The sequence below is a fragment of the Scyliorhinus torazame genome, chromosome 15 (genome assembly GCF_047496885.1).
Source record: "Scyliorhinus torazame isolate Kashiwa2021f chromosome 15, sScyTor2.1, whole genome shotgun sequence".
Taxonomy (NCBI): Eukaryota; Metazoa; Chordata; class Chondrichthyes; order Carcharhiniformes; family Scyliorhinidae; genus Scyliorhinus; species Scyliorhinus torazame.
The window spans coordinates 139,262,739-139,289,238 of NC_092721.1; the positions used below are offsets into that span (position 1 = coordinate 139,262,739).

At 44.5% G+C, this 26,500-nt stretch overlaps 1 protein-coding gene across 5 annotated transcripts in view; it reads left to right on the forward strand.

Moving 5' to 3' along the window:
• The window catches only part of zmym2 (zinc finger, MYM-type 2), a 237,603-nt gene that overhangs the window by 186,592 nt on the left and 24,511 nt on the right, over window positions 1-26,500 (forward strand). For 3 of the 5 annotated variants that reach the window (XM_072476815.1, XM_072476811.1, XM_072476813.1), the window contains 6 exons: window positions 1,966-2,060; window positions 2,506-2,680; window positions 8,368-8,519; window positions 14,267-14,381; window positions 23,588-23,830; window positions 26,154-26,274. In XM_072476815.1, coding sequence (XP_072332916.1) covers window positions 1,966-2,060; window positions 2,506-2,680; window positions 8,368-8,519; window positions 14,267-14,381; window positions 23,588-23,830; window positions 26,154-26,274 — 901 coding nt within the window. Of the gene's footprint in view, window positions 1-1,965; window positions 2,061-2,505; window positions 2,681-8,367; window positions 8,520-14,266; window positions 14,382-23,587; window positions 23,831-26,153; window positions 26,275-26,500 lie in introns of those variants that run through there. The other 2 variants (XM_072476814.1, XR_011935198.1) reach the window with 2 other exon arrangements.

Sequence of the window (26,500 nt, forward strand, 5' to 3'; positions counted from 1 at the left end):
GAATGTGCAGACTCCACACAGACAGTGACCCAAGTCGGGAATCGAACCTTCTGCACTGTAAATTCTATGAAAACCCGGGTCCCTGGTGCTCTGAAGCGATAGTGCTAACCACTGTACTAGCGTGCCGTAACCTATGCTGTCTTGAGTACTCAATTATTTAGAAGCACATACAATACATAGTATGGCACAATGATTGGTGTAGGGTTTTTTAGTCATGAAGAGCAATTTGAGAAGTTGAGGCTCGTTGTAGTAGATCTGATGATGATCTTCAAGATTCTGAAGGTTAAATGATAAATAAATTGAATAGCGACTCATTTTTAATTTTCAGTGCTGGCAATGGTATTGGGAAGGCAGAAATTTAAAATAATTACAAAACAGATTGAGTATGTAAAAAAAAAAAAAAAAAATTTTTTTTAATAAAAATTCTTCACTCTGAACCTAATGTGGATTTCTCTGCTACTTGTGAAGAGTCAAATGGCTATTTGAAAAGAGTGAGCAAAGGAGTAATTTTACTCAGAAAAATACCAGCATAGACTTATTTTGTTCATTCAAGGGATGTAGACATTTCTGGCTAGGCCAGCGTTTATTGCTGATCCATAATTGCCCTTGAGAAGGTGGTGAGCTGCTTTCTTGAATACTGCAGTCCATGTGGCATAGGTACACCACAGTGCCATTATGGAGGGAGTTCCAGATTTCTGATTCAGCAACATTGAAGGAACAGACTTCACCAAACAGCCTGTTTCTGTGGATTCTGTTTATATTGTCAAGTAACAAATGATTGGGAAATCTGTTAGAGTAGCCAATTAACTTGTCCTTGTGAAATCCCCACTTGCTGTCTGACTGAAGCTAAGGGCTGAATATTTCCAACGGTATGGCTACCCTTCTAACCATCCAAAGAGTCCCTGACTGACCTGCAACCATTTCACACTTAAATGAGCCTTAATTGCCTGCAGGCGGGACTTCCACTCCTCATTCGGGAAGAGGTTTTGCCTTCGAGAACTGCTGATCAATCTGTTTGGCCAGCTGCTCTCCAGTCCATGCAGCAGCTGGAGCTGCAGTGGTCAGAAGAGCAAGTGTCTTAACACTCCAGAGCCTAATACCTAGGACTGGACAGAGCAATGAAGGCCTGGTTGAATGGAGAGTGGGTATTTGGAGTTTCTGGTGAGGGTGATCCAACAGCCACCGGACCTTGGGCGGGGGTTGCTCAAAATCAGAAGGGGGATTCTGATAATTGAGGCAAGGGTGAGTGGCTCATCCAAGGCCTTGCCCGGATAGCATGAATTTCAAGCCCAAGAAGCTTGAGATTTGAGATATGTTAACCTGGATCCTAACACCGTTTTTCATTAACAGTCAAAGGTTCTGCATTACTGACCTACATGGCAACTCATTTGATTTCTACCTATTAAAATATAAATGTCTAGGCTTGTTTATCAGTTTGCCTTCATCTAATCTTTGCCTGGAAAACAAAATTAAGTTATTCCTAACTGGATATAACTTAGTACAATCCTTCTCTAGTTGTCTGAACACAATTGTTAAATTAATGAGGCAAGTTATATCATGTCCAAGTTAAACAGGTGATGCAAGGTCCAGTTAGAAAAACTAAAGTTATCATAGGTCACCATGGAGCTAGGCAGGTATACATATGCATTATGTGTTTTGCTTGGTGATTGATCCAGAAACCATTAAATCCTTTTTTCAAGTATGGTGCAACTTTTGGCATGTCAAAATGTTCCCATTGTTAAATTGCAATGCTTCCTCTCATTAACGGAGTGGTGAGGTTTTAATTTGGAACAAGACCTTGTATGCACTGGAATTAGAGATGCTCATCTGGATAAAACAACAGTGGAGCAAAAGCCATGAAGGATATGTGTCCAAATTATTTCTGTGCATTGGATTGCTGATGTTTATGGTAAATTTTTGGTAAGATCAGCCATCATGTACACTGAGGAATTTGTATTTTAACAGCTGCAGAAGAGTTGGATACTGAAAGTGAATATCTGTTACCTCCAGTCTTTGGAGAAGAATATGAAGACCGGCCTAGACCTCAATCTTTAAGAAAGGTATGGGGATATTTTGTTGAAACTATTCAAAAATGTTCATGTTTTATACTTTAATATGAAAGTTTATCTTCAGAATCTTCTATTTTTAATTCTATATATAATATGAGCTTAAATATCTAGTTTAAGGAACCTTTACCCCAGTTAGCTGTACGTATTACCGCCAATGCATCAAGATTTTCTTTGTCTCTCCATCACCTTTGCCTCATTATTTTTCTGTATCTTACATCATACACTGTTACAAAGCCAAAACTATCTTGTTACTTTCATATTAATTAACAAATTGCAGATCTACGTGGGGTGATTTTTACTTTGTAAACTGTCATTGTGCGCTTACTGGCTAGAGCTAACTCAGACCTTTATTAAATTGGTGTTCTGTGTGTGATGAATCTTGCCCTGTGCCACCAAATTACTTTTGTAATGTCACTGATAAGTTCTACTTTCATAGGGTGCAAAGCAGAAGGCACTTTCTGGTAGTCATTCTCAAGATGGTAGCCTTGTCACTCCTGAGATTGGTTTTACATTAAGTTACATTTATGGTATAAATGCATGGAAGCATTGGATTGTAACCAAGAAAGCAAAAAGTGAGGATACCGTCGAAATGGATGGATTTAACTCTGCTTGTAAGTTGCATCTTTTTTGGTCAAATATTTCACACATTTATAATCTTTAGTTACAGATTTTCAGTGAGCATGATAAATGAGCTGCATCTCAGTCTACAAACTGATAGCCTGGTAGGTATCAGGAAATAGATGTTAAGGAAGCAAAAGCAAGAGAGAAAAACAGGATACTGAAAAACATGAACATTAAATAAGAAACAATCCAAGAAGTAAAAGAGGAAATAAAGAAATGAGAAAGAATAGTAAGAGAACAAAGCAGTGAAAACAAATCAAAGAAAAGGAAAATAACCAAATTGAAGGGGGTGCAATGCAAAAATGAAGCAAATGTTTTGGAAACCTAGTACTCACTAAATATCGCAGTGATTGGCCCATGTGCAGACAGTAGCTACAATTAAACATGGATGGGAAATCATTGCTACATTATAGCTAGCCACCTTCTGTCAGTGGTTATGGTAGTTATAAATAAAATTAATTTTAAAAATTCATTCATTTTGAAATGTGCCAGGCTGATGATTTCCCTGTCACCCCTGTGATAACAGTAAAACTGGACTGATAGAAATTTCTACATGTGTATACTCTGCTTTCTCGCTGTAAAATGGTAAATTGCATTTTTACAGACCAGTTAATGTACTTGTCACATTTTGTAATTCATACATTCTTAAAAGTAATTCTTAGCATCATCGCCTTGATCATATTTTCGGTGTATGAATTCGCTATGGAATTTAGTTAATGATACAAAAAAATATTGTTGCCTGGTTAAAAGAAAACAATGTTCTGATTTAAGCTGTTGGATATTGCAAGAGCTAGATTTAATCTCTCTTACTGAGACAGAAGTACAACAATATGCATTGTAGAAGGCACGGTGACACAGTGCCAGGGACCCAGGTTCAATTCCGGCCTCTGATGACTGTCTGTGTAGAGTTTGTACTTTCTCCCCATGTCTGTGTGGCTTTCCTCCCACAGTCTAAAGATGTACAGGATAGGTGGATTGGCCATGTTAAATTGCTCCTTAGTGTCCAAACGATTAGGTGGGGTTACGAGAATAGGGTGGCACTGTATGTCTAGATAAGGTGCTCTTTCAGAGGTTCGGTGCAGACTCGATGGATCGAATGGCCTCCTTCTGCACTGTAGTGAATCTATGTTCTATATAATAGATTTCATGCAAACAACAGTCACAAGACATTCCAGAAATAGGAAAATCTATAGGTTGAAAGGGAGAAATTAGGAGAAGGTAGCTGAGCTTGGTTGAAGAGATATTTTTTAACGGTGAACAACCCAAGGGCAGAGAGGAACTTTGTTCCCATTTCTGTGGCTGACCACTCAGCCATGAACCCAATGCCAAAATACCTTTGCATAACTCTGACCATGCATTGACCTACCGACAGCAGCTCCAGTACACTGGAGAGAAGGTCAAGACAAAAGTGAATCTCGTATGGAAACTGGTTGTATCATGTGGGGCAGCAGAGTCATCCACACTGTTTCATTTGCCCTGGTCTATCCAACAGCAGCATACTGCTGCTCAACCTTGCTCAGCAGTCATCACATAAATGTAGTAGATATCCACTTCCAGGAAATCATGTGGTATTCTGGGAAGATGAACCCAACACAACTCCAGTGGCTTACTGTGCTAACAGAACCTCCTTACGTCTGCAAGGAAAACATCTTGCTCAAAGAACACCTCCAACTGACAGCAACAAAGCACTCCCATTGACACAGGACCTCAAAGAAAAAAGACGAGAGTCTCAAAGCCTGGAAAATCCCTGCCAGCATAGTGCACTCTGCTGCTGGCTGTTTGGACCACAGGTTTTGTCTGGTGCGGGGAGCAGTAGTGCCCAAGACTCATCGACGTTTGGTACGATGTTGGGGGGAGGGGGGTGGCATGGCGTTAGGGAGCAGTAAAGCCTAAGCCTGATGCAGAAATCCTCTTTGGAACACTTGGAAATGGTGGCTGCAGAGTATGTAAATGAAGATGTGTCAAAACTTGGAATTTCTATTCTGGGTAATTTATTGATTTGTTTCAACTTGTGCAGTGGAAGGGAACGTGTGACAGTTGATGACTTCTGATCTCCAGCAAGAAATTACAGATGTTTTCACTGCATTAAAAAAGCTCACAAAAGCACAAACAATTTTTCTTTATTCAGTGGGATATTATGTAATTGGCTTTAAAATGCAATATACTATAATACTTGTCCATTGCTGAAAAAGAGAAAAGCTCATTGTGCAAGAATCTTTCTTTTTAAAAAAAATGCTGCAGCATATTGAGAATCAAGCATGCAGTTATTGTCAAAAGTATTATTCGTTAACTAGACGCTGAACAACATTAATTAGAATTCTAAAATTAATTTGGCCACTTGCTCTGCTAATTATTTAGACCAGTACAGTTTGTTTGAATTTTCATTGAATCAAGTCCAAATGATTAGTTTTGCAAATAAGAATAAAATTGACAAGTTAAGGGACATTTTTGACACAATACAACTACCCAGGAGGGAGCAATGGGGCCCCAAGCCTCTGCCAATTCTAAAGAATTGGCACAAACTTTCTTTCACAGCCTCACTGTGAGGGGGCATGTGAGGTCCTAGGGCAGCTTGGTGTTGCTGTAAGATTATTCTCTCTTCCTGCTGCCAGACCTGCTAAGTTTTTCCAGCATTCTATGTTTGCATCTCTGCAGTATTTTGTTTTATTATTATGTTGGAAAGTTGGGTTGGGTGGGGAAGAGGAGCTTCCAAGTGTGTGGTGGGGGTGAGCAGGAGTGTTTTGAAGAGGGATAAGTGTGTGCGTGTTTGTGGTGGAACGAGAGGGGCTGATTACAATGTGTGATTGGGAAAGTGGAATTTCACTGAGTCTTCTGTCACCAGGGAAAATGGAGAACTTGGCTGAAACCTATATGAAACAGTAGAATTTCTCAAATTTGATTGTCCAAAAGTCTGGAGTTGTCCAAAAACCGGACATTTTTAGTATGTGCCACGCATCAGTTTTAATTGAGTAAAATTAAAACTAAGCTTGCCTGCACAATTCGGCTAGACATTGTATTGGCATGGCATCTCACTAGTTATTCCCTTTACCTTTTGAGTACCAGCCTATTCCCACGCTTCGAGGGACCCTTGACTCCACCCGGCATGGCCTCAATCCCAAGATTGTCTGTTTTGAGGCACTGTACCTGTACTTTAGCTCAGATTTTCAAATTTATATGCTGCATTATATATTGATTTAAAATACCTAAACTTAAATTTTATACTGAATGTGACTATGCTGCCTTATTGCTGTTACATTGTTGTTGGCATTTAGGGTCATGTTAATTTTCAGGACCTTTTTATATATTAGTTTGTGAGTGCCAACATTTCATTGCTAATTTCCCTACAGAAGGTGATGATGAGTTAAAATTGAATCACATTGGAAAATTGTTTGAAAAATACTGCTATAGTCCTTTACTTTGCTTCTCATATGTATAGAATCATAGCCATCAGTACAGTGCAGAAGGAGCCCATTCAGCCTATCTGCCTATCTGCACTGACGCTCTGAAAGAACACCCTCCCTATCCCCGTAACCCCACCTAATCTGTATATCTTTGGTCTTCAGATTTACATAGCCCAGAAAAGTCTTGTTCTGTTGTTCGTATGGATTTCATCCCTTATGATGTGAATTAACTTCATTGCGTGCTGAAATGCTGAGGTCAATTTGGTAATTTGATGGCGACATGTGGTGCAGTGGTTAGCACTGGGACTGTGGCACTGAGGACCCGGGTTCGAATCCCGGCCCTGGGTCACTGTCCGTGTGGAGTCTGCACATTCTCCCTATGTCTGCGTGGGTTTCACAACCCAAAGATGTGCAAGTTAGGTGGATTGGCCATGCTAAAGTGCCCCTTAATTGGAAAAAAATAATTGGGTACTCTAAATTTTTTTTAAAATTGGTAATTTTAAAAACAAATTTGGTCCACAGTCTTGACGGTAATTTGTGTTAGCAAAATGAAAACTAATGCTTCCACCCTCATAATTCCACCTATTTGAAGTGGACTAGAAGTATTTGCATTAATTGCAGATCATAAAAAGTCCGACAATTATGTGATTCCTTGTCACAAAACAAAACTCAGACCTTTCTGTCTGTGACTATTAATTACCAAACGTTTTGTTTTCAGCCCCTCTCATCCCTGCATGATGGACAAATTGAACTGGTGTGGAACAGCATAAGAATGGCAGCGTTTTAGGCAAAATGCAGATTATGGAGCTTGGGTGGATCATATTAATGTAGTTGAGTTGAGATGTCGCAGAAGTGCAAGTATGCAATCATAATGACAAATTGGTTGTGTGCTTAAAACTCTCAGCTTATTGTCAGACAAATCACCAAAATTATGACGGGTCTAATGGGGAGGTAGTGGTATTATCACTGGACTAGTAATCCAAAGTCATGCTCTGGGGATCCGGGTTCTAACCCCGCCATGGCAGATGATAAAATTTGAATTTGATTTTTAAAAATCTGGAATTAAAAGATGATCATGAAACAATTGTCATAATACCCCATCTGATTCACTAATATCTTTTAGGGAAGGACATTTGTCATCCTTACCTGGCCTGGCCTACATGTGACTGCAGATCCACAGCAATGACCTCTTAAATGCCCTCCGAGAAGGTGGGCAATAAATGCTGGTCCAGCCAGCAACGGCCACATCCCATTGACGAACAAAGAAAAAATTAGCCTGAGAATGGGGTTGGAAAGGGAATAGAGTAGCTGTACAGGAGTGATGTTTGTGGCAGGGACCTAAACTTCCAAAAGAGAATAGGATAAATGCTTCAAGAAGAAATGTTTGCAAGGATACAAAATTGCCAGAGAGTGGGAATAATTGGATAGTTATTATTCGAAAGCTGCCATATTCAATGAGCCAAATTGCCTGTTTCAATACTGTAAGATTGTATGAAGATAGCAATATTGATCTAAAGGAAGTGTGATCGCCAGTTGTGTAACAAAGTAGAGCAATGAAGAAGAGTCGTACGGACTCAAAATGTTAACTCTGTTTCTCTTTCCACAGATGCTGTCAGACTTGCTGAGTTTGTCCAGCATTTTCTGTTTTTATTTTATCTTAGAGAGATGAAGTGACTGAAGAGCATCCTTGTCTGTTGACTATCTTCACCAGCAACAACAAATTGCATTTATACAGCATATTTTACTAAAATATTCCACAGCAGCACCTGGCCACGTAAGGCATGATGAGACAGCTAAACGTTACACATGGCTGCATAAGGAACTATTAGATAACTGACCAGAGCCGTGGTCAGAGAGTTAGGTTTTAAGGAGCAGAGCATGGTAGAGAAATGGAAAGGCTAAGAGAGGGAATTCCAGATTTTAGGACCTAAACAGTTGAAGACAAAGCCTCCAATAATGGCACTGTAAAAATCAGGAATATGCAAAATGCCAGAATTGGAAATATGCAATGATCTCAGGATGTTGCAAGGAGATTAGGAATGGGGAAAAAGTCATGGAGGGATTTGAAGACAGATGAAAATTTTAAAATTAAGATGTTGTAGGCCAGCGACAACAGGTGATGGGTGGATGGAACTTGGAGTGAGCTAGGATATGGTCAGCAGTGTTTCGAATTAGCTTAAGTTTGTATGTGGTGGAAGATGGGAGGCTAGCTAGAGAGCATTGGAGTAGCCAAAAACATTAAACTCTGAAATTATTCTTTCCACTTTTAATATTAGCAAAGTCTGCACACTTTAAAGATGAACTATTGTCATACACTGCAGCAGAACTTGACTGTGGACTGGCTGATTTTGTCAAGGAAGTTCGAAGACCAAATGGGGAACGTTATGCGCCTGATAGCCTATATTATCTATGTCTTGGAATCCAGCAGGTTAGTTAAATAAAGAAGTTCCGCTTCTAAATAAATCTCTTCACATTGTATTTGTTTCATCCTGTGTGTGTTCTGTTTAGTGTTTACTGTTTGAGTAGAAAATATATTGGGCAGGATTCTCCGGCCGCGCCCGCCCAGCGACCAGAGAATTCCGCCCAAGGTCAATGGACTTTTCCATTGTCCGTGTCTCACCCGTGGCGATCTTGCAGCGGGCGGGGCCAAAGATTCCAGTCCATTTAGTTTTCTTTAATCCATTTATCTTCTGTTCCAAATGCAGTTTTTCAGTTGGTTTCATCATGTCAGCACTTGGTGGAATTGTAATATTTCAGTTAGATATAATACAATTTAATAATATAATCTTTATTAGTGTCACAAGTACGAGAGTTTCACGATTTTAAATCAATTTTCTCTTTTGTCTGTATACATCAGAATGGAGGAACATGGAGCATGGTTTACTGTTACATTAACTATTATATTTTTGCAAAAGAACAAAAAGAACCCTTAAAATGTGACGTCCAGGAAATAAAATGTCAGTATTTCAGCCATTTGATTAGAGCTGAAATGCCTCAGAGGTCTCTTCTAGAGGGAAAAGTGAAGGGCAGCAGAACGAGAGGTCAACCTAGGTTTAGTTGGATGACTAACATTACAGAGTGGTTGCAGATGAGCTAAAGGCGATATATGAGGATAGCGCAAGACAGACAAGCATGACATATCATGTCAGAAATTTCCTGGCGGCTACTAGGAGGAATAGGATATTTTATGCTGCTCTGTAAGTTACTGCCAATTCCATAGAGTTTATTATTCGGCCTTCTCAATCTTGCCCCTCGCCTGAGGCGTGGTGATCCTCAGGTTAAACCACCACCAGTCAGCTCTCCCTCTCAAAGGGGATTTTCCTATCCTCACTAGATACTGGGGAGGTAACGGAGGGCTGGAGAAATGCAAACGTGGTTCCATTTTTAAAAAAAGGATTGAAGGAAATGCCAAACAATTAATCTTAAATTGGTGGTGGAAAATTTAGTAGAATCAATCCTGAGAGGTAGGGTTAACAGTCATATAGAGGTGGCACAGTGGTTGGACTGCTGCCTCACAGCTCCAGGGACCGGGTTCAATTCCAGCCTCGGGTGACTGTGGAGTTTGCACTTTCGCCATGTGTCTGCGTGGATTTCCTCTGGGTGCTCTGGTTTCTTCCCACAGCCCAAAGATGTGCCGATTAGGTAAATTGGCCATGCTAAATTACTTTTACAGATGCACCATAGAAAGCATCCTATCGGGCTGCATCACAGCCTGGTATGGCAACTGCTCGGCCCAGGACCGCAAGAAACTTCAGAGAGTCGTGAACACCGCCCAGTCCATCTCACGAACCTGCCTCCCATCCATTGACTCCATCTACACCTCCCACTGCCTGGGGAAAGTGGGCAGCAAAGATCCCTCCCACTCGGCTTACTCACTCTTCCAACTTCTTCCATCGGGCAGGAGATACAGAAGTCCGAGAACACGCACGAACAGACCCCACTGTCACCAGACTCCTAAATGACCCTGTTATGGACTGACCTCATTAACACTACACCCCTGTATGCTTCATCCGATGCCAGTGCTTATGTAGTTACATTGTATACCTTGTGTTGCCCTATTATGTATTTTCTTTTATTCCCTTTTCTTCTCATGTACTTAATGATCCGTTGAGCTGCTTGCAGAAAAATACTTTTCACTGTACCTCGGTACACGTGACAATAAACAAATCCAATCCAATCCCTTAGCGTCCAAAAGGTTATGTATGTTTATGGCGATAGGGTGAAGGCGTGGGCTTAAAGTAAGGTGCTCTTTCCAAGGTCCAGTGCAGACCCGATGGTCTGTGCAGTGGATGTGGTGTACGTGGAATTTAGCCAGGGGTTTGACAAAATCCCACATGGTAGATTGGTCAAAAAAGTAAAAGCCCATGGGATGCAGGGCAATGTGGCAAACTGAATAAAAAATTGACTTAGTAACAGAAACAAAAGGGTAATGGTCGATGGCTGCCCTTGCAAATGTAAGTTGTTTCATGTGTTCCACAGGGCTCGGTTTTGGGTGTTTGTGTTCTATATTAACAATTTGAACATGAATGTGGGGGGCACGATTGGGAAATTTGCAGACGACACAAAGATTGGCCGAGTGGTGGACATAAAGCATAGACATAATCTCCAAAATGATGCAGGTGGGTTTGAGGAGTGGACGATAAAGTGGCAGATGGAATTTAACACTGAGAGGTGTGAGGTCATGCATTTAGGGAGGTGAAACAGTTATAGGGAGTACACAATAAATGGGAATATACTAAGAAGGGTAGATGAAGTGAGAGATGTTGCTGTATAGGTACACAGGTCCCTGAAGGCAGCAGTTCAAGTAGACAAGGTTGTAAAGAAAGCATATGGAATGCTCTCCTTCATTGGCAGAGGCATAGAATATAAAAGTATGGATATAATGTTGCAATTGCATAAAACGCTGGTGAGGCCACAACTGGAGTATTGTGTGCAGTTCTGGTCACCACATTACAGGAAAGATGTAATGCTCTGGAGAGGGTGCAGAAGAAGTTTAGAAGAATGTTGCCAGGGCTAGAAAAGTGCAGCCACTAGGAGAGATTGTATAGGTTGGGTTTATTTTCCTTGGAACAAAGAAGGCTGAGGGGTGACTTAATCGAGGTGTACAAAATTATGAGGGGAAGTAGAGTGGACAGGATAAAATTATTTCCCTTGGTGGAGAATTCTGGAACAGGGGACATAGATTATTAAGTGGCAGAAAGTGTAGGGGGGACGTGAGGAAGAAATTTTTTACGCGGAGAGTAATGGGAGTCTGGAATTTGCTGCCTGAGTTGGTGGTAGAGGCAGTGACCCTAAACTCTTTAAAAGTACCTGGATCTGCATCTCAAGTGCTGTAAACTGCAGGGCTATGGACCTGGTGCAGGAAGGTGGGATTAGAAAGGACACCTTTGTGTCCTCAGGCTGGCATGGGCAAGATGGGGTGAATGGCCTCCTTCTGTGCTGCAACTTTTTTATGGTTCAATGGTACAAGAATTGATCTGTTGGTCTTGCTCTGCATCACACACCAGCTGTTCAGCCAACTGAGCTAAACCGGCCCCAAGTGGAGTACAAGAATAAGGATATCTTGCCACTATTATACAAGGCATTGATGAAGCCACACCTGGAGTAGTGTTTGCAGTTTTGTCCTCTTGTGATGAAAATGTTGCACCCAGTGTGTGCGTGATTCAAGAGGAGGTGTGCTTCTCACTTTTTGTGTCATAGTTTGCTTCTCGTTTTCAGTCTATACTGCTGGTTGGCGACAACACAAAAAGGAGAGTCAAGCATGTAACATTCTACTTGTCAGTACACAGCCCCCTCCATCGACAAATCTCTGCTGTGCATTTGTATGGCACTGCACAAACGTTGGTTCATTCGCAACCCCAGACTAAAGCTTCTAATGAATACTGAAGAGGCTTAGCCCCAGATTTGCAATGTGCAGACCCTCCCGACACATGAGATGTGACTGTCACAATCCACCGGCTTTAATGGATACATGGAGCTTTGTGTCTCTGCCCAACAAGTGGACCGAATCCCTTGCAGCAGACAAACACCAAAAAGAAAGAAGATACCAGCTCTTTCATTGACAAGCTGGAATGTCAGGGCCACAAGCACGGGAATGACAGACAACTTGGTCGACAACACCCACAACACTGCAGTGATCAACATGAAACTTGCCTACAAGGCACAAGATTCATTCAGCATGGGCCATTACACATTCATCTGGCAGGGGAAAGAGGAAATTGTGACTTATTTCATTTCATAGAATTTACAGTGCAGAAGGAGGCCATTCGGCCCATCGAGTCTGCACCGGCTCTTGGAAAGAGCACCCTACCCAAGGTCCACACCTCCACCCTATCCCCATAACCTAGTAACCCTACCCAACACTAAGGGCAATTTTGGACACAAAGGGCAATTTTTGGACACTAAGGGCAATTTTATCATGGCCAATCCACCTAACCTGCACATCTTTGGGCTGTGGGAGGAAACCGGAGCACCCGGAGGAAACCCACGCACACACGGGGAGGATGTGCAGACTCCGCACAGACAGTGACCCAAGCCAGAATTGAACCTGGGACCCTGGAGCTGTGAAGCAATTGTGCTATCCACAATGCTACCGTGCTGCCCTTATGTACTTCATTGAATGAAAGCACTTTGAGACCCTTAGTGGTTGTGGAAGCCACTACATAAATGCAAGTTTTTTTGTCTTTTTTAATGTTCTTAAGGTGAAAATGCTTCCTGTGTCTGCAATGTAAATTCTCAGTGGCAGTGCTAATAGCAGCAGTTAGTTTAATTTAAAGATTACCGTTTACTTTAATTGGGATCTAGAATTCATTTTGTCATAAACTTATCATCATACTTAAAAGTCTAGAAATCATAAACTTGAGAGATCCATTTGTGTAAATATACACCCCTTTAGTTTAAGCTCAATGAATTTGGGCATATCTAAAGACCCAACATTCATTTGAGGTTTAATCAATTAAAACACAAAATGCTGGTTAGCTTACCGCTGCTAGCCCAGCTAAGACTGCTGGAGCATTGACCTTTACAAAGTTATATAAAATCACATGGAAAATAATTCCACTATTCCTTTGTCAGCAATCCATGCTGGCCAGCCAGTTATCAATAGTAATTTAAATCCTGCTGATCTGCTGGGTCTATGTATTGAAATACCAAGTCTGCCACAAAGGATCAACTTCCTCATATCACTAAGCATGTCATCTTGAGATCCACTTGCATCTATACCCTTACTTTATCCCTTCCCAAGCAGAATGATCACGAGCTGGTTGTGTAAATGTTCTGCAAATTCTAGTAAAAATACCAATGAGTGCTTCCAGAATTCTTTATGTGCATCCCCACTTTTTACCATTGCTGGAATTTCTGGAAATATTTTTCAACAATTTGACTGATTGGAAGCTTTTGAATAATTTGAATTTAGTTTATGATGTATTCTTGTGTTCTAAAGTAACTAGCTTGTAATACAATATATATTAATGGAATTTTAAAAGTGTATTTCGCCTTTGCACTTCAACTTGCACTTTTGTGATAAATATTTTCATCATTAGCTGGCTGTATACTTAAATAGCTCTAGCTTGAAGAATGTTGTGGTACAAAACCTTAATGCAAGTACTTAAAAAATCTTTATCACTGAAGAGGTCATTATTTTGCTTTCTAGCAACAGGCCTGTTTCCCAGAGATTATTTGTGAAGTGGAATGTTTAAGAACTCAAACACAGTTTCTTAGAATCAACTCCAGGGAAGTTATCATTTACAAGAGCTATTCCTAAGATTTATTCCTGGTACAACTTCAAACGAGCTGTCATTCTTGTTTAGATGATGATCAACAAACTGGAGAAAACCCTGGAAATGGACAGCCTTGTGGTTATACTTTTAACCAGATTACTAGGAAGAATTTTGCCTCTGATTCTGATTTATTTCAAGAATCCGTTGTGTGTGTCTCTAGTATGTATTGATGGGTCATCTATTTTCCACAATACTTTAAACATGACTGAACTACGTTCTTATCTTCATGTTGTCTTGACACCAAAAAGCTCGTTTGAGATCTGTTTCATTACAAAACAAAGGCCTGAACTAATGCTATCACTCTTATTTGATAGATGGAACTGTGAAACAAAATCAATCTTTGACATTCAGATTTATTGCTCACAGGATTATTGCAATTTTATATTTCCTTCCACAGTATCTTTATGAAAATAATAGGAATGATGACATATTTAGTGACCCCTGCTACCACAGCTTTAACGAAGCATTTAACACAACCTTGAGAAGCTGGCGACCAAGTATTCTACCAAACGGTAAGAAACTGAATAATGTTTGTATACGTTTCTCCAATAATGCTTTTCCTAAATAAAAGTACTGCATTTTTATGTAACATGTACATTAATTTTCCTGATGTGGAGATAACGGCGTTGGACTGGGGTGAGCACAGTAAGAAGTCTTACAACACCAGGTTAAAGTCCAACAGGTTTGTTTCGAATCACTAGCTTTCAGAGCACAGCACCTTCCTCGGGTGAATCGATTCACCTGAGGAAGGTGCGTGCTCCGAAAGCTAGTGATTCGAAACAAACCTGTTAGACTTTAACCTGGTGTTGTAAGACTTCTTGCTATTAATTTTCCTGTGTAGGCATATGGAAAGATTTAGAAACATCTATCTACTTTTGAAAGTGGATAAAATACATGCATTAATTATTTAATCTGCTACGGTATTGGGTCACGCTTTGCACTCATAATCCTCATTTTACTAGTATGTAATTGAACATATATTTCATTGTAAATTAAGACCATCGTTGATTAAACTGACTTCCTTTTCTGAGATTTGCTGAAGAAATTCCATTCTTCAAATTTTTATGGCAAGCAAGAATTGCAACTTCTTAACTTTAAACAGCCACTTGTGGAAAAATAGTCAAATGCCACTGTTTTTAATTTTCTGTTCCTCAAAATAAGAAAGCAGGAGCTTAATAAAAAAAAGTTCAGAAAATAACTGAAATGCATTACTTTAATATCCACTTCAAAATGAACTACATGCAACTCCTGGGCAAATTTGTTCAGTAGAATACCCTAACTATAATAATTTAGCTAAGTGACATTTTCCATACTTGTTTTCCTAATCAAACACATTCCCTGCCCTTGTCTGTATTTCTATCCAGCAATTAGGACCTTGAAATTCACTATCATATTGTGCATGATCATATCAACATGCATGCTTTGAGGGAAAATGGAAAATTTAACTCCTTGACCCCGTTCCATCATTCACTGAGGTTGTGACTGATGTGCAATCAAGCTCCATTCACCCAACATGGCTACCAGAAACTCTAGCACTCTCATGTTTAAATGTATTAACTTAATTAGCATTGATCATATTTTGTGTTCAAGAGTTCCACACTTTTGCCATCATTGTGCGAAAAACTTTCCTAACTTAGCTCCTGAATGGTCTGACTCTGGGCCGAAATTCTCCCCCAACGGCGCGATGTCCGCCGACTGGCGCCAAAAACGGCGCCAATCAGACGGGCATCGCGCCGGCCCAAAGGTGCGGAATGCTCCGCATCTTTGGGGGCCGAGCCCCAACATTGAGGGGCTAGGCCGGCGCCGGAGGGATTTCCGCCCCGCCAGCTGGCGGAAATGGCGTTTGTTGCCCCGCCAGCTGGCGGAAATGGCGTTTGGTGCACCGCCAGCTGGCGGAAATGGCGTTTGGTGCACCGCCAGCTGGCGCGGAAATCCCTCGTCAGCGGCCGCCGACAGTTTCCCGCGCATGCGCAATGGGGAGAGTCTCTTCCGCCTCCGCCATGGCGGAGGCCGTGGCGGAGGCGGAAGGGAAAGAGTGCCCCCACGGCACAGGCCCGCCCGCGGATCAATGGGCCCCGATCGCGGGCCAGGCCACCGTGGGGGCACCCCCCGGGGTCAGATCGCCCCGCGCCCCCCCCCCCAGGACCCCGGAGCCCGCCCACGCCGCCTGGTCCCGCCGGTAAATACCAGCTTTGATTTACGCCGGCGGGACAGGCAATTTCTGGGTGGGACTTCAGCCCCCGGGCCGGAGAATTGAGCGGGGGGTCCCACCAACCGGCGCGGCCCGATCCCCGCCCAATCTCCGGTACCGGAGACTTCGGCGGGGGCGGGAGCGGGATTCACGGCGGTCAACGGCCATTCTCCGACCCAGCGGGGGGTCGGAGAATGACGCCCCTGATATTTAAGGTAATGTCCCCATGTCCTACACTGCCCACCAGCAGAATACATTTTTCTCTATTTACTTCCTACATTGCAGGAAATACTAGTTTAAAATTAAGAAGCTGTAACATTATAAACTATAGTTTTTAGTTTATACAATCTTTCCTCATAATGTAAGACTTTCATCCCTGATATCGTGTTGGTAAATCTCCACGGAACTGTTTCCAAGGCCAGAACTCTCTCTCTCTCTCTCTCTCTCTCTCTCTCTCTCCTCTCACCATCTCTGCTGACAATATGGGCAGGATTCTCCCGCAATCGGCAGAGCGGCCCGTACCGGCGGCAAGAGCGGCGTGAACCACTCCGGCGTCGGGCCGCCCGGAAGTTGCGGAATCATCCGCACTTCCGGGGGCTAGGCCGGCGCTGGAGGGGTTGGCGCCTCGCCAACCGGCGCCGAAGGGCCTTCGCCGGCCGTCGCGAGTTGGCGCATGTGCAGGACTGCCAGCGTGTTTCCTGCACATGCGCAGAGAGTTTCTTCTCCGCGCCGGCCATGGCGGAGCCTTACAGAGGCCGGCGCGGAGGGAAAGAGTGCCCCCACGGCAGAGGCCCACCCGCAGATCGGTGGGTCCCGATCGCAGGCCAAGCCACCGTGCCCCCCCCCCCAGGACCCCGCTAACCGCCCTCCAAGCCAGGTCCCGCCGGGATGGACCTTGTCCATTTCACTCCAGCGGGACTGACCGAAAACGGGAGGCCGCTCGGCCCATCGGGGCCCAGAGAATTGTCGGGGGGCGCTGTCAATGGCCCCAACTGGCGCGCCGCGATCCCCACCCCCGCCTGAAACCCGGTGCCGGAGAATTCGGTAGGCGGCGATGGGGCGGGATTCATGCCCCCCCCCGGCTACTCTCCGACCTGGCGGGGGGTCGGAGAATCACGCCCTATAACGTCCCTTCACGACTACCACACTGGCTAACATTAAGTAATTGTCTCTCCTCAGATGCTGTCCCCCCGCTTTTCAAACCCACCTTCACCACCAGCTCCTCAAAAACCTGCCTGCCAACCCTCGGTCATTGTAAACTATTGTTCCTATATCTCCTTTCAAAATGCCTTCAGTATGTTTTTATTTCCTAAATTCATACCCACCTTTTCCACAACTCCCAAGTTTGAACCTTTCCAATCAGGTTCACCCTGTCTGCCCTCCAAGCCAGGTCTCGCCGGGATGGACCATGTCCATTTCACGCCGGCGGGACTGGCAGAAAACGGGCGGCCGCTCGGACTGGTTAACCACACCATTCCCTTTCAGTGCTTCTCTCCATCCCAGTGCTGTCACTTTGTTCCACTCGTGCTTATCCAAATGTAACCAGAGCATCTCCACCTTTTCATGCCTGCATACTGTTGGCTCTGGAGGCCCCTTCCTCTTCCTTATCTATGTACAATACCTGACAATAAACAGGTCAACTGCCCCCTGGTGTCAGTATAAATATTGTCTAAATGGACAACCCTTTAGGGAGAGACTCTGGAATATGTTGGGCACTCTGCATACCTCTGCAGCCACCTTTCTTAGTAGCCATCATTGACAAGAGGTTTAGCTGTGCCAGTTCAGCCTTCTACAAACTATGGCAGCAAGTGTTTGACAACAAAGAATTCTGCAATTCAATAGTAGCCCTACTGTACAGAGCAATTGTCATCACCACGCTGCTCTACTGCAGTGAGACCTAGACTGTGCATCAACAAAACGTAAGGCCACTAGCGAAATTCTATCAGCAATGCTTTCGCTGCATTCTCCAAATTCAATAGAAGGACTGTTGAACAAAATGCTAGTGTCCCTGAAGCCAGTTTCCCAAGCATTCATGCAAACAAATCTACAAAATGGACTAGATGTTGTATCCAGATGGCCATCTCCCTTGCCAGGTCCAGTTCTCTCAACTCTCAAATGACCAACATCCCATGGGTGAACTTGGAAAGCACTTCAAATGCACTCTGAAGTTCTCCTTGAAGTAATGAGTGGGAGTAGGTTGCTACCAGTTGTTCAGAATGGCGAAAACTTTGTCCATCAAGCTGCATCATACTTTTAATCTCAAAACTCTATAGAATTATTTCATAGAATTTACAACACAGAAGGAGGACATTCAGCCCATTGAGTCTGCACCTGCCCTGGAAAGAGCACGCCTCCATCCTATCCCAGTATCGCAACCTAACCTTTTGGACACTAAGGGGCAATTTAGCATGACCAATCCATCTAACCTGCACATCTTTGGACTGTGGAAGGAAACTAGAGCACCTGGAGGAAACCCACGCAGACACTGGGAGAAAACTCCAAACAGACAATCACCCGAGGCTGGAATTGAACCCGGAACCCTGTGAGGCAGCAGTGCTAACCACTGTGCCGCTTTGCTGCTCCTAAACCTTAATGATGAGGCAGAGTGGCACCAGCAAGGCAAAGAAAATTAATCAAATGCAGCATTCTGGAACCCACTACCTCATCGGACATCCTGTCCATGCGCCCAAAGATACGCAAGTGAAGGATCAACCTGTTCAATCACGTGAAGACCCATGACAGAAACTCCTGACCCTGAGGAGAAGCCATCCATGAATCGAGGGACTGCTGACATGTGTCCCTTGATGACATTACCTGAAGACATGCAGTCAGACAATTCACAGCTCTCCCTCCAATATTTTTCTCAACCTCTGCATTGCCACTGTTATCATTGATTTCCACCCCCACTCCGAAACTCCATCCACTAGCTACCAACTTTAATCCTCTCCCTGGTAATAGCCTTGATGTGGAGATGCCGGCGTTGGACTGGGGTGAGCACAGTACGAAGTCTTACAACACCAGGTTAAAGTCCAACAGGTTTGTTTCGATGTCACTAGCTTTCGGAGCGCTGCTCCTTCCTCAGGTGAATGAAGAGGTCTGTTCCAGAAACACATATATAGACAAATTCAAAGATGCCAAACAATGCTAGGAATGTGATCCAGAGATGGGGTAACCCCAGGTTAAAGAGGTGTGAATTGTATCAAGCCAGGACAGTTGGTAGGATTTCGCAGGCCAGATGGTGGGGGATGAATGTAATGTGACATGAATCCCAGGTCCCGGTTGAGGCCGCACTCGTGTGCGGAACTTGGCTATAAGTTTCTGCTCGGCGATTCTGCGTTGTCGCGGGTCCTGAAGGCCGCCTTGGAGAGCGCTTACCCGGAGATCAGAGGCTGAATGCCCTTGACTGCTGAAGTGTTCCCCGACTGGAAGGGAACATTCCTGCCTGGTGATTGTTGCGCGATGTCCGTTCATTCGTTGTCGCAGCGTCTGCATGGTCTCGCCAATGTACCACGCTTCGGGACATCCTTTCCTGCAGCGTATGAGGTAGACAACGTTGGCCGAGTCGCACGAGTACGTACCACGTACCTGGTAGGTGGTGTTCTCACGTGTAATAGTGGTATCCATGTCGATGATCTGGCACGTCTTGCAGAGATTGCCATGACAGGGTTGTGTGGTGTCGTGGTCACTGTTCTGAAGACTGGGTAGTTTGCTGCAAACAATGGTTCGTTTGCTGCAAACAACCGCGCAACCTCAAACGAACCATTGTTTGCAGCAAACTACCCAGTCTTCAGAACAGTGACCACGACACCACACAACCCTGTCATGGCAATCTCTGCAAGACGTGCCAGATCATCGACATGGATACCACTATTACACGTGAGAACACCACCCACCAGGTACGTGGTACGTACTCATGCGACTCGGCCAACGTTGTCTACCTCATACGCTGCAGGAAAGGATGTCCCGAAGCGTGGTACATTGGCGAGACCATGCAGACGCTGCGACAACGAATGAACGGACATCGCGCAACAATCACCAGGCAGGAATGTTCCCTTCCAGTCGGGGAACACTTCAGCAGTCAAGGGCATTCAGCCTCTGATCTCCGGGTAAGCGCTCTCCAAGGCGGCCTTCAGGACCCGCGACAACGCAGAATCGCCGAGCAGAAACTTATAGCCAAGTTCCGCACACATGAGTGCGGCCTCAACCGGGACCTGGGATTCATGTCGCATTACATTCATCCCCCACCATCTGGCCTGCGAAAGCCTACCAACTGTCCTGGCTTGATACAATTCACACCTCTTTAACCTGGGGTTACCCCATCTCTGGATCTGTAAAGATTTAATCACCTGCTAATGCTTGCATTCCTAGCATTGTTTGGCATCTTTGAATTTGTCTATATATGTGTTTCTGGAACAGACCTCTTCATTCACCTGAGGAAGGAGCAGCGCTCCGAAAGCTAGTGACATCGAAACAAACCTGTTGGACTTTAACCTGGTGTCGTAAGACTTCGTACTGTGGTAATAGCCTGTTCACAATGTTGCTGTCTCAATCAGCCCTGAAATGAGCTTCTGAACTCATTTGTGCCGTCACTAAGACCACCTATATCATCCCTGTCACTATGCCCTATATCAGCTCATCTGTTACTCAAACCCTCATTCATTCCTTCGTTACTTCTAGACCTACTTTCCCAATGCACTCCTGACTCGTCTCCTCACATGCTACCCTTCCTGAATTTCGGGCATTCAAAACTGTTCCTAATTTTTAACTTGCTCCATTCCTCTATTACCCCTGTACTCACTGACACACATTGGCTCCCAGTCAAGCAACGCCTTGATTTTAAAATTCTCAATCTTCAAATCCTCCCATAGCCTTGTCCCTCCCTATTTCTGTAATCTCCGCCAACCCCACAACACTCCTGAGTTATCTGTGGTCTTCTAATTCTGGCCCCTTGTGCATCCCTGATTTTGATTACTCCGCCATTGGTGGCTGCATCTTCAGTTGCCTAGGCCCCAAACTCTGGAATACACTCTCAATCCTCCTCAGGAGAGCATTAGTGCTAATGAAACTGGACTAATCCAGAGACCTGAATTAATGGCCTGAAGATATCCCATGATGGCAGCTGGGGGAATTTAAATTTAATTAATTAATCTGGACTAAAATGCTAGACTCATTAATAATGACCGTGAAGCTATTGGGCTGTTGTAAAACCCTTTTATTTCACTAATGTCCTTTAGGGAAAGATGTCTGACATTTTTGCCCAATCTGACCTGCATGTGACTCCAGACCCACAAAAATGTTGTTAACTCTAACTGCCTTCCTAAATGACCTGACGAATGTGATATAAAATACTTACTTTAGAGATATTAGTTAATGTAATGTAGAGGTAGGCCAGTCTAATTCTGGTGAGTTCACAGACAAAGGATTTCAGACCGCATGGAAAAGCAGGAAGAGGTGTGTCCACCAAAGCAGGAGAAAAGGATGCTGAGTAATAGGGGCCAGAGGAAGGGATTGGAAGTGAGCCAATCAGAATAGATCAAACCGGTCAGGAGGGATATAGGATGACCTATGGGCGTCGAGTATGTGAAACTTGATACCATTTGAATTGATTTGCAGCGATCCCTTTGTCTCTTTGTTCATTCGCTTTCCTGGATGTAGGAGACTGGATGTGTCCTATGTTTCTGTGAAATGAATCAAGCTTGCAAGCTAAATAAAATAACTAATGCTGTACCTGCAAATCCATCTCGACTTTTATTGAGGCCAGACTGACGGGTAAAGAAACTTGGGATTCAACAGACCCAGCCAACACTCCGTTGTATATACCTCTGCATTTCTACTTCACTTTCCTCTTCTCTCTCTCTCTCTCTCTCTCTCTCTCTCTCTCTCTCTCTCTCTCTTCTCCTCTCTCTCTCCCTCCCCCCCCCCCCCCTCCCCGCTTCGAATCCCTTCTCTGACTTCCTCGACGAAAATTTTCCAATCGTAAAAAAATTTCCAGTCACACTGCCACTCCCGGTGGCTTATCCAATTCAACAAAATCCTCCGCCGGGCAATTAGAGAAGCGAAAGCCACATCGGCCCCTGTTCCCTCCACCAGCTCTGGCACCTCCGAGACCCCCAAGATCGCCACCAATGCGTCCAGCCTGACCTTTACCCCAATAATTTTGGATAACGTCCCAAACACCGAGTCCCAGTACCTTGCTAGCTTCTCACACACCCAGAACATGTGCACATGGTTCGCCGGCCCTCACCCGCACTTTTCACACACGCCAGCCACCCCATGAAAGAACCTGCTCATTCGTGCTTGAGTTACGTGCACTCTATGCACAGCCTTAAACTGGATCAGGCTCATCCGCAAGCTGGAAGAAGTAGCATTCACCCATCGCATAACCTCGCATCGCAAACCCCAATCTATTTCTCCTACTTACACTTAATCTTCATCACTTGTTGCCCCCCCCTTTGCCCCCAAGCAACCTGCATAAATCTTCAATCCTACCCTTTCCAGGCTTGTCTGGAAGCAGCAATTGCTCCAGCAGAGTGTACCCTGGCAACTTGGGAAACACCCTCCACTCCTTTCTCACAAAGCTCCGTATCTGCATGTACCTAAACTTGCTGCCCCATGGCAGCTGAAACCTCTCTCGTAGATCATCCAAATCTACAAATTGCCATTCCGGTTACAGGTCCCTCAGCCCCACCCAACTCCACCTCCATTACACTCCATCCATTTCCTGCGGCTTAAACCTATGGTTCCCGTACAATGGTGCCAACACCAACATGCCCTCCAATTTAAAGTGCCTTCTCAGTTGGTTCCATACCTTGACCGTCGATTGTACCACCAGGCTCTCTGAGTATTTCCCTGGACAAAAGGTAGAGGGGCCGTCACCAAGGCTCTCGGACTGGATCCCCTGCAGGACTCCTCTTCCACCTTAATCCACTCTGCTCTCTCTCTCTCTCTCTCTCTCTCTCTCTCTCTCTCTCTCTCTCTCTCTCTCTCTCTCTCTCCCTCACCACCACCGCCTCACCTTCTCTAGATTTACTGCCCAGTAATAGTGTAGCAGGTACGGGAGTGCCAACCCCCCTTTGTGTCTCTTCCTGCACACACTACAGCGCATGCGGGTCATGTGATGCTTCGCGCAGTCTCGCATCGAGGTGCCTGTACATGTATGTAAAAGCATTGGATTTGTATTTACCATTTGTGTTTTAGATTTGTGCAATAAAGGTGTAAAGATGTACTTCAGATTGGTGGCCATTTTTTCTTTGAAATGGAAATACCGATTTTACTGCCACAATACTGATTTGTGGTGTCTGGAATACTGATTTCTGTTGGGAAGGTTCGCAGGTCTGCATTCAGCCCATCGAGTCTGCACCAACCCAGTGAAAGAGCACCCAATCTAGACTCTGAATGTTTAACAAAGTAAATGATCTTGTGGTTTACTGGGCAAGCATGATTTGCAAACAGTGAGCACGAAAACCTTATCTAAACAAATGCCCCGTTGCATAATTTGTAATTTCTGTTCCTTTTGGCTGCTCTTAGGGTCAATATTTTCACGTGTTGAAGAGGATTATCTATGGAAGAGCAAGCAGCTGGGGCCTGAATCACCATTTGTTCTTCTTAATACTTTGCTATATTTTAACACTAAATACTTTGGGTTAAGGACCATTGAGCAACATCTGAGACTTTCCTTTGGAAATGTTGTCAAGCAATGGAATAAAAACTCTGACAATACTGTATGCATTCGATACGAGGTACCTGCATTGTGTACAAATGACAATCAAGGTAAGGTTTTAGAATGGATAATGAAGGATTTTCTGCATATTCACTGTCCCTTCAATGTATAATGCAGGTTTCCTTTTTATTGTATGTTTATAATTCCATATATCTATTTCTACGCATGTTTTCCATTGTCTCATAAGAGAGCTAGGTGTTTTAGATGTCAACAAGCTACGGCAACTATAATGTCTTATAGAGATAAGTTAAATGTTTCGCAAATTCATTTTATTATTTTTTTAAACTTCAGTATATATTTCGCCTTCTGGTGGGCTTAACAGTAAAGATCAATCGTAGCTTGTGCACGATAGAAAACAGATTGGGATTGATTTTAATTTTTGGGCTGACGACAGGGCTGCCAGTCAAAGCTCTTTAGGACCATGCTTCATTTAAATGAAGTCAGTAAGCCAAGGGCATCCTGATGGAGCTTGCTGGAGTCTAACCACCCCAATAATTTGTGTCCTGGAATCTTGCAACAAAGTAAATCTAGGAGGATGCTGTAGCTGAGTAAAAGGCAGGGAGTTGGTGCAGAGGCTGCTTTGCCCAAATTATTTGGCTTTTTCTACCAGTAACAAAATAATTTGAAATTTCCTTTCCAGGGCCTCGGTGGCACCATCAACTTGTGAAACTAGAGAATGTGTGGTACATGCTCCAGTGAGTTCTGATCTAAAATGGCAATTGGGGACCTTTGGACATCATAGGGGCAGCACGGTAGCACAGTGGTTCGCACTGTGGCTTCACAGCTCCAGGGTCCCAGGTTCGATTCCTGGCTTGGGTCACTGTCTGTGTGGAGTCTGCATGTTCTCCCCGTGTCTGCGTGGGTTTCCTCCGAGTGCTCCTGTTTCCTCCCAATTCCAAAGAAGTGCAGGTTAGGTGGATTGGCCATGATAAATTGCCCTTAGTGTCCAAAAGGGTTAGGTGGGGTTACGGGGATGGAGTGACTATGTGGGTTGTGGGGGGGTTGCTCTTTCCAAAGGCCGATGTGGACACGATGGGCCGAGTGGCCTCCTTCTGCACTGCAAATTCTATTCCAAGAGACTCTATGGACCCACTGCCTATTCACCCGGTGATAGGCTCCTGTGAAAGTAGTAGCTGGCTGATCGTCAGTGTTTAGAGATGGAGAGTTCACCAATTTCTTTTTGAACCCATTAAGAATTAATGTTTGTTGCATGCGTCTCACCCCCACAACCCAAAAAATGTGCAGTGTAGGTGGATTGACCATGCTAAATTGCCCCTTAATTGGAAAAAAACATAATTGGATACTCTAAATTTTTTAAAAAAGAATTAATGTTTGTAACAATAGCAGAAAATTCATAGCATTGAATGCTGCAGCACTTCAATTTTGACGGTGGTAATGAGTTTGAAACTCAAACGTAAAAAATACACTTGTAGCCTTCCTGAGGTGTCTACATATGGGGCGAAATTCTCCCGAAACGGCGCAATGTCCACCGACTGGCGCCCAAAACGGCGCCAATCAGACGGGCATCGCGCCGCCCCAAAGGTGCGGAATGCTCCGCATCTTTGGGGGCCGAGCCCCAACATTGAGGGGCAAGGCCGACGCTGGAGGAATTTCCGCCCCGCCAGCTGGCGGAAACGGCCTTTGTTGCCCCGCCAGCTGGCGCGGAAATGACATCTCGGGGCGGCGCATGCGCGGGAGCGCCAGCGGCCGCTGACAGTTTCCCACGCATGCGCAGTGGAGGGAGTCTCTTCCGCCTCCGTCATGGTGGAGACCGTGGCGGAGGCGGAAGGGAAAGAGTGCCCCCACGGCACAGGCCCGCCCACGGATCGGTGGGCCCCAATCGCGGGCCAGGCCACCGTGGGGGCACCCCCCCCCCCCCGGGTCAGATCGCCCCCCCCCCAGGACCCCGGAGCCCACCCACGCCGCCTTGTCCCGCCGTTCAAAAGGTGGTTTAATCCACGCCGGCGGGACAGGCAATTTATCGGCGGGACTTCGGCCCAGCCGGGCCAGAGAATCCAGCGGGGGGGGGGGGGGGGGGGGGGCCAACCGGCGCGGCCCGATTCCCACCCCTGCCGAATATCCAGTGCCGGAGACTTCAGCAACCGGCGAGGGCGGGATTCACGGCAGCCCCCGGCGATTCTCCAACCCGGCGGGGGGGCGGAGAATGACGCCCATGATTAATTTTCTTGGATTAAACACTGAATCTGACTTAAAAATTGGAATGTAGTGAGATGTATCCCAGCAATTTTCAAACTTTGAATCTGAATAAAAAAAGTAAGAAGCAATAGGCTCAGCAGCTTCATAACGATTCATTTGTATAAAGCCACACTTCAGAAGTATCAGCAAATTTAAATCATTATATTGTGTTGACAGACAAAATTACACCAGGAAAGAGAAAACGGGAGGAGGATGATCCTGTATTTGAACAAAAGGAAAACTCAGCAAATCCATCAAGGTGCCCTGTAAAAATGTTTGAGTGCTACCTCTCAAAATGGTAAGATTAAAGCAAGCAGGTTTCTAACTTGAAATGAAATGAAATGAAAATCGCTTATTGTCACAAGTAGGCTTCAAATGAAGTTACTGTAAAAAGCCCCTAGTCGCCACATTCCGGCGCCTGTTCGGGGAGGCTGGTACGGGAATTGAACCGTGTTGCTTGCCTGCCTTGGCCTGCTTTAAATTATTTTTATTCAAATTTTTGTCAAAACCACAATTTTTGCATA